Below are 14,506 nucleotides of genomic sequence, written 5' to 3'. Positions count from 1 at the left end.
GCGCCCACATTTCTAATGACCTTACTTGGAATACCCACATTGAATACGTTATAAGCAATGCTAACCCCATGCTGGGCTACTTACGCCAAAATTTTTCATCTGTTTCTACCTTCCTTAAACCTCATCTTTACAAAACACTTGTTCGTTTCAAATTAGAGTACGCGTGCGCATTGTGGATCGTCATCACATCGCCCGCATTCATTGTGTGGAATTAATTCAAAATCGTGCCGCTCGCTACATCTAATAGTCCTATTCACGTACTGCCAGTGTTTCGTCAATGAAAAAAACAGTTAACCTCCCTGATCTGTCAGTGCGCCATAAATGTTCTCGTCTGTTTTTATTTCACGAAAAATATCACCATAACCCTACCTTAAAAGAACAACTTATCACCCCACCTCGCTATATCTCATCTCGAACGGACCATAGTTGCAAAGTCGGCTTGCCGTCTTGTCGTATTAACGTACACAATGATTTACTAATTCTTAAAACGAGTGTACAATGAAACAACCTTCCAGCCGCCATTGCGTCCGTTACTGATACAACCCTTTTCAAAAGTGCTGTACATGACACCTATTGTTCGTAGAATGTCATAGGAGATTGTGCATTATTTTGCTGTTGTGTAAATAATGTACGTTCATTGTTGTCATTCGCACATCTCAACCACTCCACTCTCGTAAAAACTGCACATTGTATTCTCTTATGTTTACCGCTCCTTTCTGTTGTGCCCTATGGGCCCTGAAAGTGTCAATAAATAAATAAATAAATAAATAAATAAATAAATAAATAAATAAATAAATAAATAAATAAATAAATAAATAAATAAATAAATAAATAAATAAATAAATAAATAAATAAATAAACCATGTGTATTTCGTTACCCCCAAGTTCTTTCTCATTTTAATGGTTCCTCTCCAAACGGCGATAGAAAATATGGCGGAAGAAAGTCAGTCAGGCTTTAATTTTTTTGCTGAAACCACAGCGCGCTCCGAGGACGCTCTGCGGTCACCACCAGGCACACGCTCACGAGCGCTCGGAATTTCCTAGGTACTTTGTTTTCAACGCCGAACTTACGGCCAGTGTCAGAAGCCCCGCGGTTAAAAAAGCAAACAAAGCCTCGACTCACACTTATTGATTCAAATCACCCAATCTAAGTTATCCGCATAACCGTTCACAAACTTTCCTACCATTCTTGGCACGATATGCAGCTTCAGACCACCTTGACAAATAAGTTGTATTCGGAGATTTTGCATGGATGCTCTTTGAGCTTTGAATTGACTATGATCTCACACCCCTCAAAGGAGTCCTAGGGACAGAGTTTCTGTGGTTCCAATATCTCCATTTCGCTGGGACCGATTGTGGCAAAACAAAAATCCAGTTGTGAAATCCTTCATTTCTGGTGGAAAGGCGAACTTGTTGCTGCGTGCGTTAGTTTAGGTTTAAGAACAATATAAGTAGCGCAAACAAAAGACACCCAACCGAGAACTAGGTGTGATGAGGTGTCGCTGCCCTCAATCAAGGAGAGGCCAATCCACCGAATCTTACGGGTGTAGCGTACGAAAGACGCAAGTCTGAAGAAGAGGAGGTATAGGAAGCTGTTCGGCCACACTCGTGGTGTAGGCCCGAGGACCGTCGCCGGCTCTCCCGTTCAATCAACCACCCGGGCTGTCAATGAGACGACGGCCGACAAGCAGACGACAAGAAGCTGTTGCGCCTGCTGGAGTAATCGGGATTCCGGTGGCGTGGAGCGCGGGCAGCGACGCCTCGCTGCGGACCAGGCCTCAGCTCTTCACGTCCGCCGCTAGCCATCGGCCACCATTACGTTCCTGGCCAGCGAGGCAACTGCAGCGACCTGGTCCGTCGCTACTTCCCCGTGGACTGGAGAATAGTGCGTCGCTTCATCGGCGTGAGCGTGACTCTTTTTTACAAATTTGTCCGCCACTTTCCGCCCTTGAATGTTCCTGAATTTATTCTGTCTGTGTGCGTCAGTGGCATTCCCGCTTTTTAAAATATTGAGTTAATATAGTTCTTGTGTGTGTGTTTGCGAGAACGTAGTCAGGATTCGTGACCCTCTACGCTTCCGGCGCAACATTTCTTACACTAAGCATGGCGAGGCGCTACTCTTCTAACAGTTTATTAGCAAAAAATAAACATTTTTACTAGAAAAGACTTTACTGAAATACATTTTTTCCTTGAGAAACGTCGGCACGTGCACAATGTGGCGAACGTTGCGCATGTCTGCATGTAGGGGAAAATGTACTACGTTAGTCTTTGCTACTACATAGTTGGATGTTCTCAGTAACAAAGTGGCTAGTGAAGTTCCACTCGCATAGTCACGAAATGACTTAGGAATTGTTTTAGGCTGTTAAAAAAATCAAGTGATTTTTTACCCCAGTGCTTCTCAAACGGGGGCACGCGGTCCCCAAGTTGTTTGCGAGGGCATTTCAGGTGTCCGCAAAACCCTCCCGAAAACTTTTCAATCGCCCCATTCCTTTTCTTTTTTGCCAAACCTTGCTGGAAACGCAAAAAGGTGGCTTCGCTACATGACATTTAATTTTTGCCGTAGCTAGTATTGTGTAGCCTGTGATTTAACGTAGGCTTTTTGTAAATGTGCCAGCTTTGCGGAAACGCCAGCCACTCAGAGGTAGCTTGTATTTGTTTGGTCACTATTAGCTGCAATAACAGCTTGTTTGACAAGATGACACGCATCAACATAAACGTCTAACACAGAAGGGGAGCATCGATAAGTGTGTTAAAGACTTCAGCGGCAAGTGCAAATCCTTGGAAATTATGTCACGGAAGAAAAAAGTCTATTGCGGGGTTGCCCATCACTTTTGGAAGCCCGGAAAGGGTCCCCGACAGACTCATAATTGAGAACCACTGTGTTAACCTAATAATAATGTCTACTGGGCATTGGAACATTTTTCCACAGTTGCAAGTGTAGCGCCTATCTATGTCCTCTATCTCATGTTCCTCTCGCCGCATTTTCCCTCGCCACAAGTTAACCAACCCTCATTGCACTATATGTTCCTTCTGTGAAAACTTGTTGCCCAAGGTAAGAACTAATTATGAAAAATCTAGTGTACTTTGATCTCCTGTTTTTTGGAATGATGTACCACTGGGAAGAAAGATAGCTCACTTCATCCCTCCAAAAGAAAATTGAAGATGTTATTAACTACCCACCACTTACTCCCGAAATATCTTACTTGTGTGACATTATTTCCTGCTCTTTCTGTTGTCAATTAATTAACTTTGCCATTTTTTCCACGATATATTGTATTTTCTTCATTACCCTGTTGGTAAACGACGTGTGATAAGATTTGTACAACGTCTGCAATACTTACTGGTTGTTTTGTGCTCACAACTTATCTCCAATACAACTATCATACTAGGTCTTGCCTGTGGTTAGGCATCCTTGGGACCTCCTCCTGTAAATTCACCTCAATGTAATACACGCTTGTACTTCCCTGAATAAATTTGAATTTGAATTCGAATGTTCCTTGGAACTTTCCACTCGAGTTATGCTGACGCCAACCGGTCCATTTCAGAGCAACAGAATCACCGGCTGAGAGTATTAGGGTGCGTAATGTTTTTCTCTAACTTCCTCTACCGATGTAATTAGTACTCGATAAAGCTTCATCGGCTCCCAGGAGACCACAGAAAGCGCAAAACAGTATTCTACAATCTCACGTACACCCTTGGTGTCTGCCTCCTTAAAGGGACACTAAAGAAAGCTCAACACTATATTGCAGCTAAGTATTTCTGCCATACAATTTCTGATTGCCACGCAAAGCCCCACACTGTATTTAATGTTATCCGAAACCCACGTTTTGTTGCAAACAATACGGTCATCTGAGAGAGTGTGAACACTCGGCCTTTAATGGTCGATTTTTGAAAGCGCGGGCAAAAAAATTACACGATTAAAGTTAGCCCGTAGACTTATGCTTTTTTTTTATTTAAGCCGCACGCGTCGGCATCAGCAGGCTGTTCCTCCCTCGCAAAGCCTTGGAAGACGATTGGTGTTATCGTATTGTGAGAAAAATACTGACTTGAAAAATGGAAGTTTTTGAAACACACTTGGAAGAACTAACTCTGGTCGCTTTTGGTTTCGGAAAACACTCGCAATTTTTTTCCCCGACAAGTTGGTTCTCGTCGTAAAGCACTCCTTAAGCAAAACCATTAGAGATTCGACCTTTTAATCTTGCTATCATTTCTTAAAGCTTTACTTTGCAATAAAATATTGAGCAATTACACAGTATTAGGTCACTAAACTTTAGTTGCGGTTCGCGTTTCGGTTGGCACGTTAAACGTCCCCTATGTTGGCAGGTTCCCTATGATAAACCTCAAGCGGGTGGTTGAAAATTTAATACATTTTTTTTTAATTTTGTGCACTCTATCTCAAACGCAGGAATGACTTTAACAATAAAGTTGCACTATCGCATTCTACTGTTCACATCCTCAACGCGTTAAAAGTTAGTTATAGGGTTCAATACGCCGAAGCAAAGCCTAGGTTTGGAGGCAAATTGTTGTAGAGGGCTCCGGATTAATTTGGCTGACTGGCTATTTTCAATGTGTGCGGGAGGCTTGACACACGGGCATTTTCGCTTTTGGCCTCTATGTGAAAACCTTCCGCCGTGGTTTGCCAGGATCAACCTTTTGTTGATCATTCACTCCTTTTCATGGTATTCATGGGAAAGTATAACTTCCATTTGTCTTGTATAAGCTGCAGCCTACCAGGACAAGCATTCCAGCAACATACAAGACATGAGCCATAAAACAAAACACCTCAGAACAGAAGTCTTTTGCTGACCATTTTAGGCTTTTTTTTTTGACGCCTTACGAAAGCATAACATCCGTATGTTTTATCTAAACTTAAGCCGACCAGGACAAGCTTCGTAACAACATACAAACACCCTACCGCATATGTTATACAACAAAGAACCTCAGAATGTAGGCATTTTTTGAGCCTTCACCACGTTTTATGGCGTTCTTGAGAAAGTATAATTAACATGTGTTTTGTCTAAAATGGAGCCGACCTTGACCAGCTCCACGACAATATACAAGAGCCATACCGCACGAGCAATAGAAGAAAATATCTCACAATCCCACCTTTTGTTTACGTCCACTGCTTTTCCTGGCGTCCCTGGAAAAGTATAACACCGATTTGTATTGTCTAAACTGAAATGAAACTGGACGAGCTCGCAACCTACCAAACCATACAGCACGCAGCACAATACAACGATACAGCGAAAGATATCTAACTTTAGTGGCGTCCGTAGGAATGAAATTATGTCAAATTTTTGTGTCTCGAAAAGTATCATTTTTATATTTCTATCGATATAACTAGCTATTATTTAGGCGTACTAGACAACTTTGCGAGCCCGCCGGATGGCGTCCATTTAACCAAGCCTGTCCTGATTCCCTTATCTTGAGTTAGTCGCTAATGATTGCGGCGAAAGGAGAATCAATGGTTCCAAATTCCTTCACTTCAGGTGATCGGACTTCAGATATTTTAAATGATCAAGACCTCTGCAAGAAGAAAACTTGTGCTTTTAACGTTTGGACGCAGGATAAAACTAAAGGCAGTAAAAGTATTACGCGAAGTATCGGTTAAAAGTAAAAACATTAGCCGAAGCTTATAACACCATCAAATGACTTCGCAAATACCCGTGTGGTTCTCATCTTTTGGCGTGATCACTCGCGTTTTCACATGTCTTAGAGGACACAAACATGTAGTAATACTTTTATTATGGTCACTTTTTTACAATGAATAATTTAGTTGCACAACTCTGGTGACCCCAAACACGATTTCTTAGCCCTCTTTAAACTTTGGGGATCTTGCGGTACTACTAGAAAAATACATGCCACTAAAATTAATTTGCAAGACTATTTACCGAACGAAGAAAAACTAAAGCCGGTGTCCAAAGCACTCTAAATGAACACTGCTAGCCACAAAAACACGTAGATAGCATTTCTATACAGCTGATCAGGCCCACAAGACAGAATACAGCTGATCAGGCCCACAAGACAGAAGTAAAAGGTTCAGCACTCTTTCCAGCTATCTCCTTCCCATTTCCAGCCATCGTCAGGCTGGTAAGGAACTGACTACTGCAATTTTTGTAACTTCACCCCCACGTTGGCCAAAACACGTGGTTCGTTTTCCGCCTGCTTTGGTTGGGCCTTCCTGTTTTGCAAAGGCAGTAACGAGATAAAACGTCTCTATATAGGATGCTTGGTTCCGCGTAACATAAGCTGGACCTCCGACCACTGAGGGTGAAAGCTTTGGGCCGAGCAGTTTTTGCGTAGCTTCAACACGAATTACGGTCTCAACGGGTCAAGCCAAATTTGTCACCCGGAGAACTCGCATCTCTTAGACGGCTGCTACCGAGGTATGTACGCATAAGGGGCAATCATAGAAGCTAAATCAATCCCGCAACCATCACGTCCATTCTAGATCAAACCATGCTGAAAGTAACACAGAGTGTGCCTGTGTGCCGAGCTACCAAGCTGACGGTTCCATATTTTCGCATTTATGTTGACGGGACGGATGTGTTGCTCGAGTATATATTCATAAACCAGCCTCAGTCATTGCGTTTTTTGCACTGGATTTCAAAATGAAAATCTCTAAAGGGCCTGGAAAAGACTGGGCAAATGAACGTACTTTTTTAGCGAGCACTTTGAGTTTATGACACATATTTGCGAAAGAAAGAAGACATTCTATTATACGTCAAACCTTCTTTCTTATTAACGTATGCTTCGCTATGACAAAATATACCCCATAATTTCTACGCTTCGCGGAAAGCACTGTACTGATACAGTCATGAACTGCAAAAAAGAGCCAAATGTTCGTGGCGGTTTTGACGGCTTTAAAGAACGTTTGTATGTATGTTAGTAAGTAAATTGCACAAGGGTTGGCTTAAGGACTTTTTGGTGTATTCTAATTCCAAAAAACAGCTCATCCGACGAGACTAAGCAAATAAACACAGAACACAGTCCCTGTGTTGTGGTTTCTCGGTTACTCCCGTCGTCTTTGCTGCTTTCTTCCAGTTGTAAATACACATTTAGAAACTGACAAGATATTTTGGAATCGAAAGTATAGTAATCCTCTTCAATGCATTGCGTTACAGCTTATGTATTAATGGAATACAACAAAAGTAAGATAAGTACTGTTGGTGCTTAGGTATGTTAATGATAGTCGCAACGCGTGCCTAAACGTTTCTTTCATTATGCAGCAAAATATCAATGTACCTTGTTTGTTTGCAGTGGGTTGCCACGCCATCATGAAGAAAATTATAACGCTGGGAACTGTCCTGATGGCAGCATTCGTTCAAAACTGCTTCTGCCTCACCATGAAGGAACGGAAATTCGCGACAGCGAATAACGAATTCGCCTTCGGCCTTCTCAAGACTATCCCAAGCCATGGAAGTGAGAACGTCTTCTTCTCTCCGTACGGTCTTTCCGCCGCTCTCGGCATGACCTATTTAGGTGCCCGCGAAGAGACGCAGTATCAAATCGCTCAAGTGCTTGGCTATTTTTATCGTAATCTGAATGCTCCTGATGTTGAGGAATTGTATGCGATGCAAACCAGCCGCCTCCAAGGCGAAGCTGCCCTTGTTGGCCTCGACGTGGCAAACGGGCTCGCAGTTCAAGACGATTTCCGGATTCTTGAAACGTACTATGCTACAGTGAACCGAAGCTTCAACGCTCACCTCTTCAAGCTTGACTTCGCCCAGAATGGTCAGCAGGCGGTGGACACTATCAACGCGTGGGTGCAGCAGGCGACACATGGTAAGGTGGAGAAGCTGTTTGAGGAAACTCTTGATACCGACACGAGGCTAGTACTGCTGAACGCCATCGTATTCAAGGGACTGTGGGAAAGCCAGTTCAAACGCGAGCTCACCACAAAACGTCGCTTCAACAACGGGGGAGGGGATTATACGGACGTTGACTTGATGAACCAGGTGGTGAACACGAACTATGTATTGGACGCTAGTCTTCAGGCCTACGTGGTAGAGCTGCCTTACCGGGGAGTTGACTACAGCATGGTCATTATGCTGCCTGCGTCAGGAAGCACCAGTGTGGGAGCCCTGAAGCAGTTTCTTACCGTTGCAATCTTTGATGCGGTCACTTCTGCTATGAGAAATACAACCATCGACTTGTATCTTCCCAAGTGAGTATCTCTACGAAGGAGCCACTCTATACTTTTATTTTTATTTTGAACACTTCAGTACATTACAGTATACGTTTTCCGCCGCAGTGTTGCAGAAAGCTATTTGATAACTTGCAGGTGGCATCTTGTATCGTCAGAGAGAGAGAGAGAGAAAGAACTTTATTCTGGAGCTGTTGGGTCAACGGCGAGTGGTGACCAGCGCTTGAAGGGCGCCGGTGACCTGGGCTGCTCGTTCAGCGAGTCCTTGCTGGACCCGCGGATCCGAGCTGCCTAACGCCGCCTCCCAGTGCTTCACACAAGAGATGAGAGGGAATGAGTTCTGAGGGCATTGCCAAATTATATGAGCAACTGTTTCGTGGGCTCCACAGTCGGGACATTGGGGAGAGGGAAATACAGATGGATAAATTGCGTGTAGTCTGGCGCGACAGGGGAGGGTATTGGTTTGGAGAAGGCGCCAGTACCGTTCCTCGGTAATAGAGAGTGACCAATGGGGTGGAGGGTAGCGCCGGCGAGAGAGGTGGTAGTGGCAGGTAATTTCCTGGAAAGTCAGAAGGCTGTCGCGGGTTGATTGGGCTCCGTGGGAAGGGGTGCGACCTGGCGCAGCTCGGTGGGTTAGCTCTCGAGCTGCAAGGTTAGCCGCTTCGTTTCCTTCCAGCCCCGCATGGGCAGGAGTCCAAACCAACTCCGCATGGGAAGTGGGAGGATTTTGAAGGAGAATTTTGAGAGCCTGCGGGGAAATTATCCCCCGGGCGAAATTTCGAATGGCCGTTTTCGAATCGGAGATAACAATTGTTGGGGTAGGCCGATGAGTCAGCGCTAGTGCAATAGCCGCCTCTTCCGCCGTGGCAGGAGAGCGCGTTCGGATAGTGAGTGAATGGTAAGAGGTTGCGTATGGATCAAAGATGGCGGTGACTGCGTAGGCGTTGTGATGGGTATAACTCGCGGCGTCCACATAGGCGGTGGACTGGCCCATGGGGTATTTGCGGGCTAGAACGCGTGCGCGATGTTCACGGCGTTTAATATTGTGCTCCGGGTGCATATTGCGGGGAATCGGCCGCACGAGCAGGAGATTGTGCAAGTCGGGTGGGATGTAGACTCTGGAGTCAGTAACAATCGGTGCATGAAGCCCGAGCGACTCTAGGATGTATCTGCCAGTAGAAGTGGTAGAAAGGCGGGAAAGTTGACTGACTGAATGAGCTTCTATGAGCTCTTCAGCTGTGTTGTAAATGCCGAGGCGTTCCAGTTTGGCAGTGGAAGTACTTTGAGGGAGTAAAAGCGCCGCTTTGTATATTTTTCGTATGAGGCAGTTGATTTTAGACAGCTCCGTTTTACTTGAGTTAAGGTACGGGAGGGCGTATGTCAGGCGGCTGAGCACGAATGCTTGAACCAGCCGGAGGCGCTCAAATTCAGTCATTCCTTTGTTTCGAGCTGTTATGCGGCGGATGAGGCCAATAGTTTGGTTGACTTGTGAGGTGAGTTGAGAGATATATTGCGTATTGGCTCTGTTGCGCTGTATGGTCAAACGGAGGACTTTAAGAATAGGGACACATGGTATGGGATTATTTTGTATTCGTATAGTTATGTCTGTAGTGGAGCGTGACCGGCGGGGGGCAGGGAGGGTCAAGAGCTCCGACTTACTTGGGGAGCATTCAAGACCGGCCAGTGCCACTTCTGCTACGACGATGTCTGTGCTTGACTGAAGCGCCTCCTCAATTTGTGCATCACTACCCCCGGCGCACCACAGAGTAATATCATCAGCATATAGACTATGTCTAAGATGTGGAATTTGAGCTAAACGCTTAGGGAGATTAAGGAGAGCCAGATTAAAGAGGAGAGGAGAAAGGACTGCACCTTGAGGGGTACCAAAGGAGGGCATGTGAATGGTGTCCGATATTAAATCACCGATGTGAATCACGGCAGTACGATTAGTAAGGAATTCTTTAATATAAGTATAAACCCGTTGCCCGGGGTTACACGTTGCCAGATTTTGGAGTATAGCTCGGTGTGAAACTCTGTCGAAGGCTTTGGTGAGATCTAGTGCTAGAATAGCAGCTGTATCTACTTTGGAGGCCGGGAAAATAATCTCACGTTGAAGTTGCAAAAGGAGATCCTGTGTCGAAAGACCCTGCCTGAAGCCTAGCATGGTGTGGGGAAGTGCATTGGTTTTGGTAAGATGTTGAACTAAGCGGACATGGATGATGTGCTCAAGAACTTTCCCTACGCATGAAGTGAGGGATATTGGGCGGAGATACTCCAATTTCAATGGTTTGCCCGGTTTAGGTATTAGGGTTATTTTAGCGTGCTTCCATGAAGGAGGCAAAGTGCCTGTGGTCCAATAGAGATTATAGTACTGTGTGAGGATGTAGATGGAGTTGTCGTCTAAATTTCGAAGAAGTTTATTGGTTACACCATCTTGCCCAGGTGCTGATCCAGGCCTAATCTTCATGAGTGCCGCTCTGACTTCCGTTTCGGAGATTTCTCTGTCTAAGTCCGGATTATTATCGCCCGTGTATGACGGCAGCTCCATGGTATCCCCTTCAGCTATGTAGAGAGTACGAAGACGGTCTAGGAGTTGTGCATCTTGACCGGGAAATTGTTGAATAATTTTCATGAGCCGATTATTGGTAGCTATTCGTGAGTGACTGGGATCCAACATGTGTTTAAGGAGGGACCAAGTACGCCTCATGCTGAGATTACCTTTCATCTGTTCACATACCTGGCCCCATTGGGCACGAGCAAGTTCAGAGGTATAAGTCAAGCAGACGTATACCCAACAGATGATAACAAAATCCTAGTACGACCGCGGTACTTGAAAGCTTATTGGCCAGACAAAACTCCGTCACCAATCAAAACATTCAGGGATATTCGTCCTAAAAACGAGTTCTCTAAAAAAACAGTCAAACAGACACGCCGCTTTCCGGGACAGCAATTGGTGTATTTGAATTTGCAGTTTGATGTCGTAGTTCAATCTCAGGAGCACCCAACCACATTCGTGATGGAAACACAACAACGTTCACCTGCATTTAGTAGCGGTACTCTTGTGGCTTTCTTTTGGTTTTTCGGGTCTCCATGTTGCTAAAAACTCTCAATGATTTTTTTTATTATAACAACGTGCAATACAAGACACCTTCGTTGTTCTCACTCGCACGGTGACCACTTGCTAACAGGGCATTTATCATACACACCTAGAAGGGCAGCGTCAAACCATGCCGACTTTTCCTATCATCGCGCTTAATCAGTTTTCTTGAAGAAATAGCAAGCCCAATCACTACCGACTACTTTTATAGGTTCAAAGTTGCATGAAAATGAAAAAATGAAAGCCCAAAATCGCTTACCACCACTTATCAAAAATGTTTTGTTACAAATAAATACGCTACATGCGGATTTTAAAAGAGTAAACTGGAACAAGTAGTTATAAAACCATTTCATAGAATACCATAGTCCGCACCCACCAACGCGAAGTCACACAGTACTCTGTTAGCACCAAAGCACGATACGAGCGTAAAATATCATAACAGCCCGATAACCTAAGAGAAAAAAAGTACTTAACTTTTCGCTGAAATGATGCACACAATATGAACAATTGAGTAAGGAAGGTCATTGTGTCAAACGCAAACAATGAGAACCGCTCTTCTGTTGTGGAGGAAACTGCACATCCAGCAGAAGGTCCTGTCGTGCTCAGCTCTACAGAGGCTTAGCTGTGGTCAGCAACTCTACAGGGAACCGGTTAGTGTTTTTTGTTTAAACAATTGGTTCTAATTTTGCTTGATGTGCTGCTCATTTTCTGGGTTAAAGTAGTGCACCAAACAGACCCACATAAGTGCCACAACTTCAATTTTTATGTATTTGTCTGTAGAAAGCGAGGTGCGCGGATAACCAATTCAGCAAGGCCATCTCTTTGAATATTTACCAATCTTGTTCCTGCTAAACGCGAACTACCAAAACAACAAATACAGGAAACTTGTTGCTGTTGCGGGAGGTTTCCGACGCGGGGGCTCAGTGGCTAAGATGCTGTGCTATAGAGCCCTAGAACGCGGGTTCCCGGCCGCGGCGGGCGCTTTTTAGATGGACAAGAAAATCGAAAACGTTCTTGTGTCGAGATTTAGGAGCACATAAAACATCCCCAGGTGGTCAGAATCATTCCGGAGCCCTCCACAACAGCGCGCCTTATGGCGCAGGTGTGACTTCAGCCTCTCAAATCAATCAATCAATCAATCAATCAATCAATCAATCAATCAATCAATCAATCAATCAATCAATCAATCAATCAATCAATCAATCAATCAATCAATCAATCAATCAATCAATCAATCAATCTATCTATCAATCAATCAATCAATCAATTATTCGGTCTTTCGATCGATCAATTATGTATGGTTCAATCAATTAGTAAATGCACCAATCAACCAATCTACCTATCAGTTGTGGAATGTGACGTTCCCCTATTTTATTTGCAAATGCAAACTCTTGTCGCAGGTTCGACCTGGAGAACCAGATGAACCTCAAAAGCCACTTGATCAAACTTGGCCTGAAGAGAATTTTCGACGAGCCTTTCTCCGACACCGACCTTTCCGGCATCACGGGAACCAAAGACCTGGTCGTGTCCGACGTAGTTCATCGGGCTGTCTTCAAGGTCGACGAAGATGGAGCCGAAGTGGCGGACGATGCTGGCGTTAATGCGATCTCTCGCGGGGAGGTGGAACCTCCCACAGTAATCGTAAACCGTCCGTTTCTATTCTTTATTCGCAACCGCAGTACGAAGGAGATTTTCTTAGCAGGAGAAGTCAACAAGCTCTGAATGTAATAATCGAAATGATGCTCTGAGCGTTTTTTTTTTTTTGCAGTAGGCAGAGTTCTGTATACACAATTTTGTTCATCATCCAATCGACGTTTTTTTAGTAGAAGTGGTACCTTTATTATATAATCTTAACAAAGCCGTGAAAAAGCACAAGAATGCCCGTTTCTTTGGTGGGAGAAAATTACAGACGACAGTGGAACCCCCACTTCAATATACAGCGATTGAGCCTATGCGGATGCATGATTTGGTAGGTCTTACAACAGCGATAAGAATAAAGGCCGGCAGGTCTGATTAAACGAACTGGCAATACTGAAAAGACGCAGTAGAGTTTCCGCCCTTTTTACTCGGAGATTGTACTGCTAACATAAAACAGCTCCGTTGTCAGTACTCCTCCAGCGCGTGATTTGACCTCAGTGTGAATTTCGCTGTTGTCAGTCATGAGACCATAAGTAGGACGGCTGCTGCTCCCTCCAGGGAAAGTGCGAAGCAAATGTCGGAGCACATTGGCAGTCTTCAGACCCCTCCGCGGGCAAAGTGTTCACCTCTACCCGCACCTACCTCTGCGGTAAGAATGCGCGTAATAAAAAGCTGTGCTATACAGTTTTCCCAGCAATTCTTGGACGGATATGATATAAGCATCACGAATTAGACGAGAACGAACGACATTTAACATGGCGAACAAATTTGACAAAGATTCGCAATTTTGTCTACGTCCAGGAAACAGATGCACTGCGCTTAGACATGTGCCAGCTTTTTTCTGAAAAGTGAGCGGAATCTCGCACGTAACGTTATTTGCCTTGGAAGATATGTTTCAAAATTACGTGCAGTAAGACGTCTCCGTAGTAAACACAATGCCTTCCCAGCAAAGAGAAGAAGTGTGGCGGGAGGTATTAAGGTGAAAGGTCTAAGTTTCCCGTTTTGCGAAGACCCACCTGGGTTGTTACCGCTGCAGGAAGGGGCGGCATATATGAAGAGTTATTAAAAATCTCATTTAAGTTCGCGTGGCACGGTAGTCTCCCAAGCAGGGGTCGAGTGCCTTACCACTGCGGTGTCCCCACTTGGCCATTCATTAGCAACATCATAACCATACGTCACGCATTTTCTGCTACAAAACTGCCGGCCAGACGTTGACTTTGCAAACATAATGAAAATGCAAAATACTCAAGGTTACCAAACACGTGCGGTATTCCGTTTTCGCTCCACTGAATCTCATACACTCTTGGGAGTAATACGATAGTGTACACGAAATTGTGTACACACTGCCATCGAATCTACGTCGCAGTGTCTCGCACCTTGGCAACTTCCCCAAATTAGGTACAGACCCAAAATTATAACACGGTGACATGGTAAGGCATTTAGAGTTTGCACTGAAAGGAAGCGCACAACATGTATCGCAATAGGAGAGTTGTCACCAGTGGAGCAAAAGCTGACGGTGTTGTTTCTTTCACTGACGCTATGGCCGAGGTGTGTGAGTGCCCGAAAATCGGGAGCTTTCAGCTTGTGATGGGCTCGATTCACAAAACTAGGAATATAAAACGCGA

General features: G+C 44.6%; 1 protein-coding gene across 1 annotated transcript; it reads left to right on the top strand.

Moving 5' to 3' along the window:
* The first annotated feature begins 6,225 nt into the window (after positions 1–6,225).
* On the top strand, positions 6,226–13,578 carry LOC144140834 (iripin-2-like). The gene is made up of 3 exons (XM_077672341.1): positions 6,226–6,386; positions 7,261–8,167; positions 12,644–13,578. The coding sequence occupies exons 2-3, from the start codon at positions 7,278–7,280 to the stop codon at positions 12,963–12,965; spliced, it is 1,212 nt and encodes a 403-aa protein (XP_077528467.1). The 5' UTR covers positions 6,226–6,386; positions 7,261–7,277; the 3' UTR covers positions 12,966–13,578.
* Positions 13,579–14,506: the final 928 nt, after the last annotated feature.

This window comes from Haemaphysalis longicornis, unplaced genomic scaffold, assembly GCF_048455015.1.
Source record: "Haemaphysalis longicornis isolate Haplotype H1 unplaced genomic scaffold, Haemaphysalis longicornis Haplotype H1 scaffold_52, whole genome shotgun sequence".
Classification (NCBI taxonomy): domain Eukaryota; kingdom Metazoa; phylum Arthropoda; class Arachnida; order Ixodida; family Ixodidae; genus Haemaphysalis; species Haemaphysalis longicornis.
The sequence above is the reverse complement of the archived record's forward strand: the minus strand, read 5'-3'. Positions and strand labels throughout refer to the sequence as shown.

Bases quoted from the DNA above. Each gene is read 5' to 3' on its own strand.
- LOC144140834 (XM_077672341.1), top strand. From the start codon at position 7,278: ATGAAGAAAATTATAACGCTGGGAACTGTCCTGATGGCAGCATTCGTT. The intron at 8,168-12,643 runs GTGAGTATCTCT...CTCTTGTCGCAG, and splicing joins ATCGACTTGTATCTTCCCAA to GTTCGACCTGGAGAACCAGA.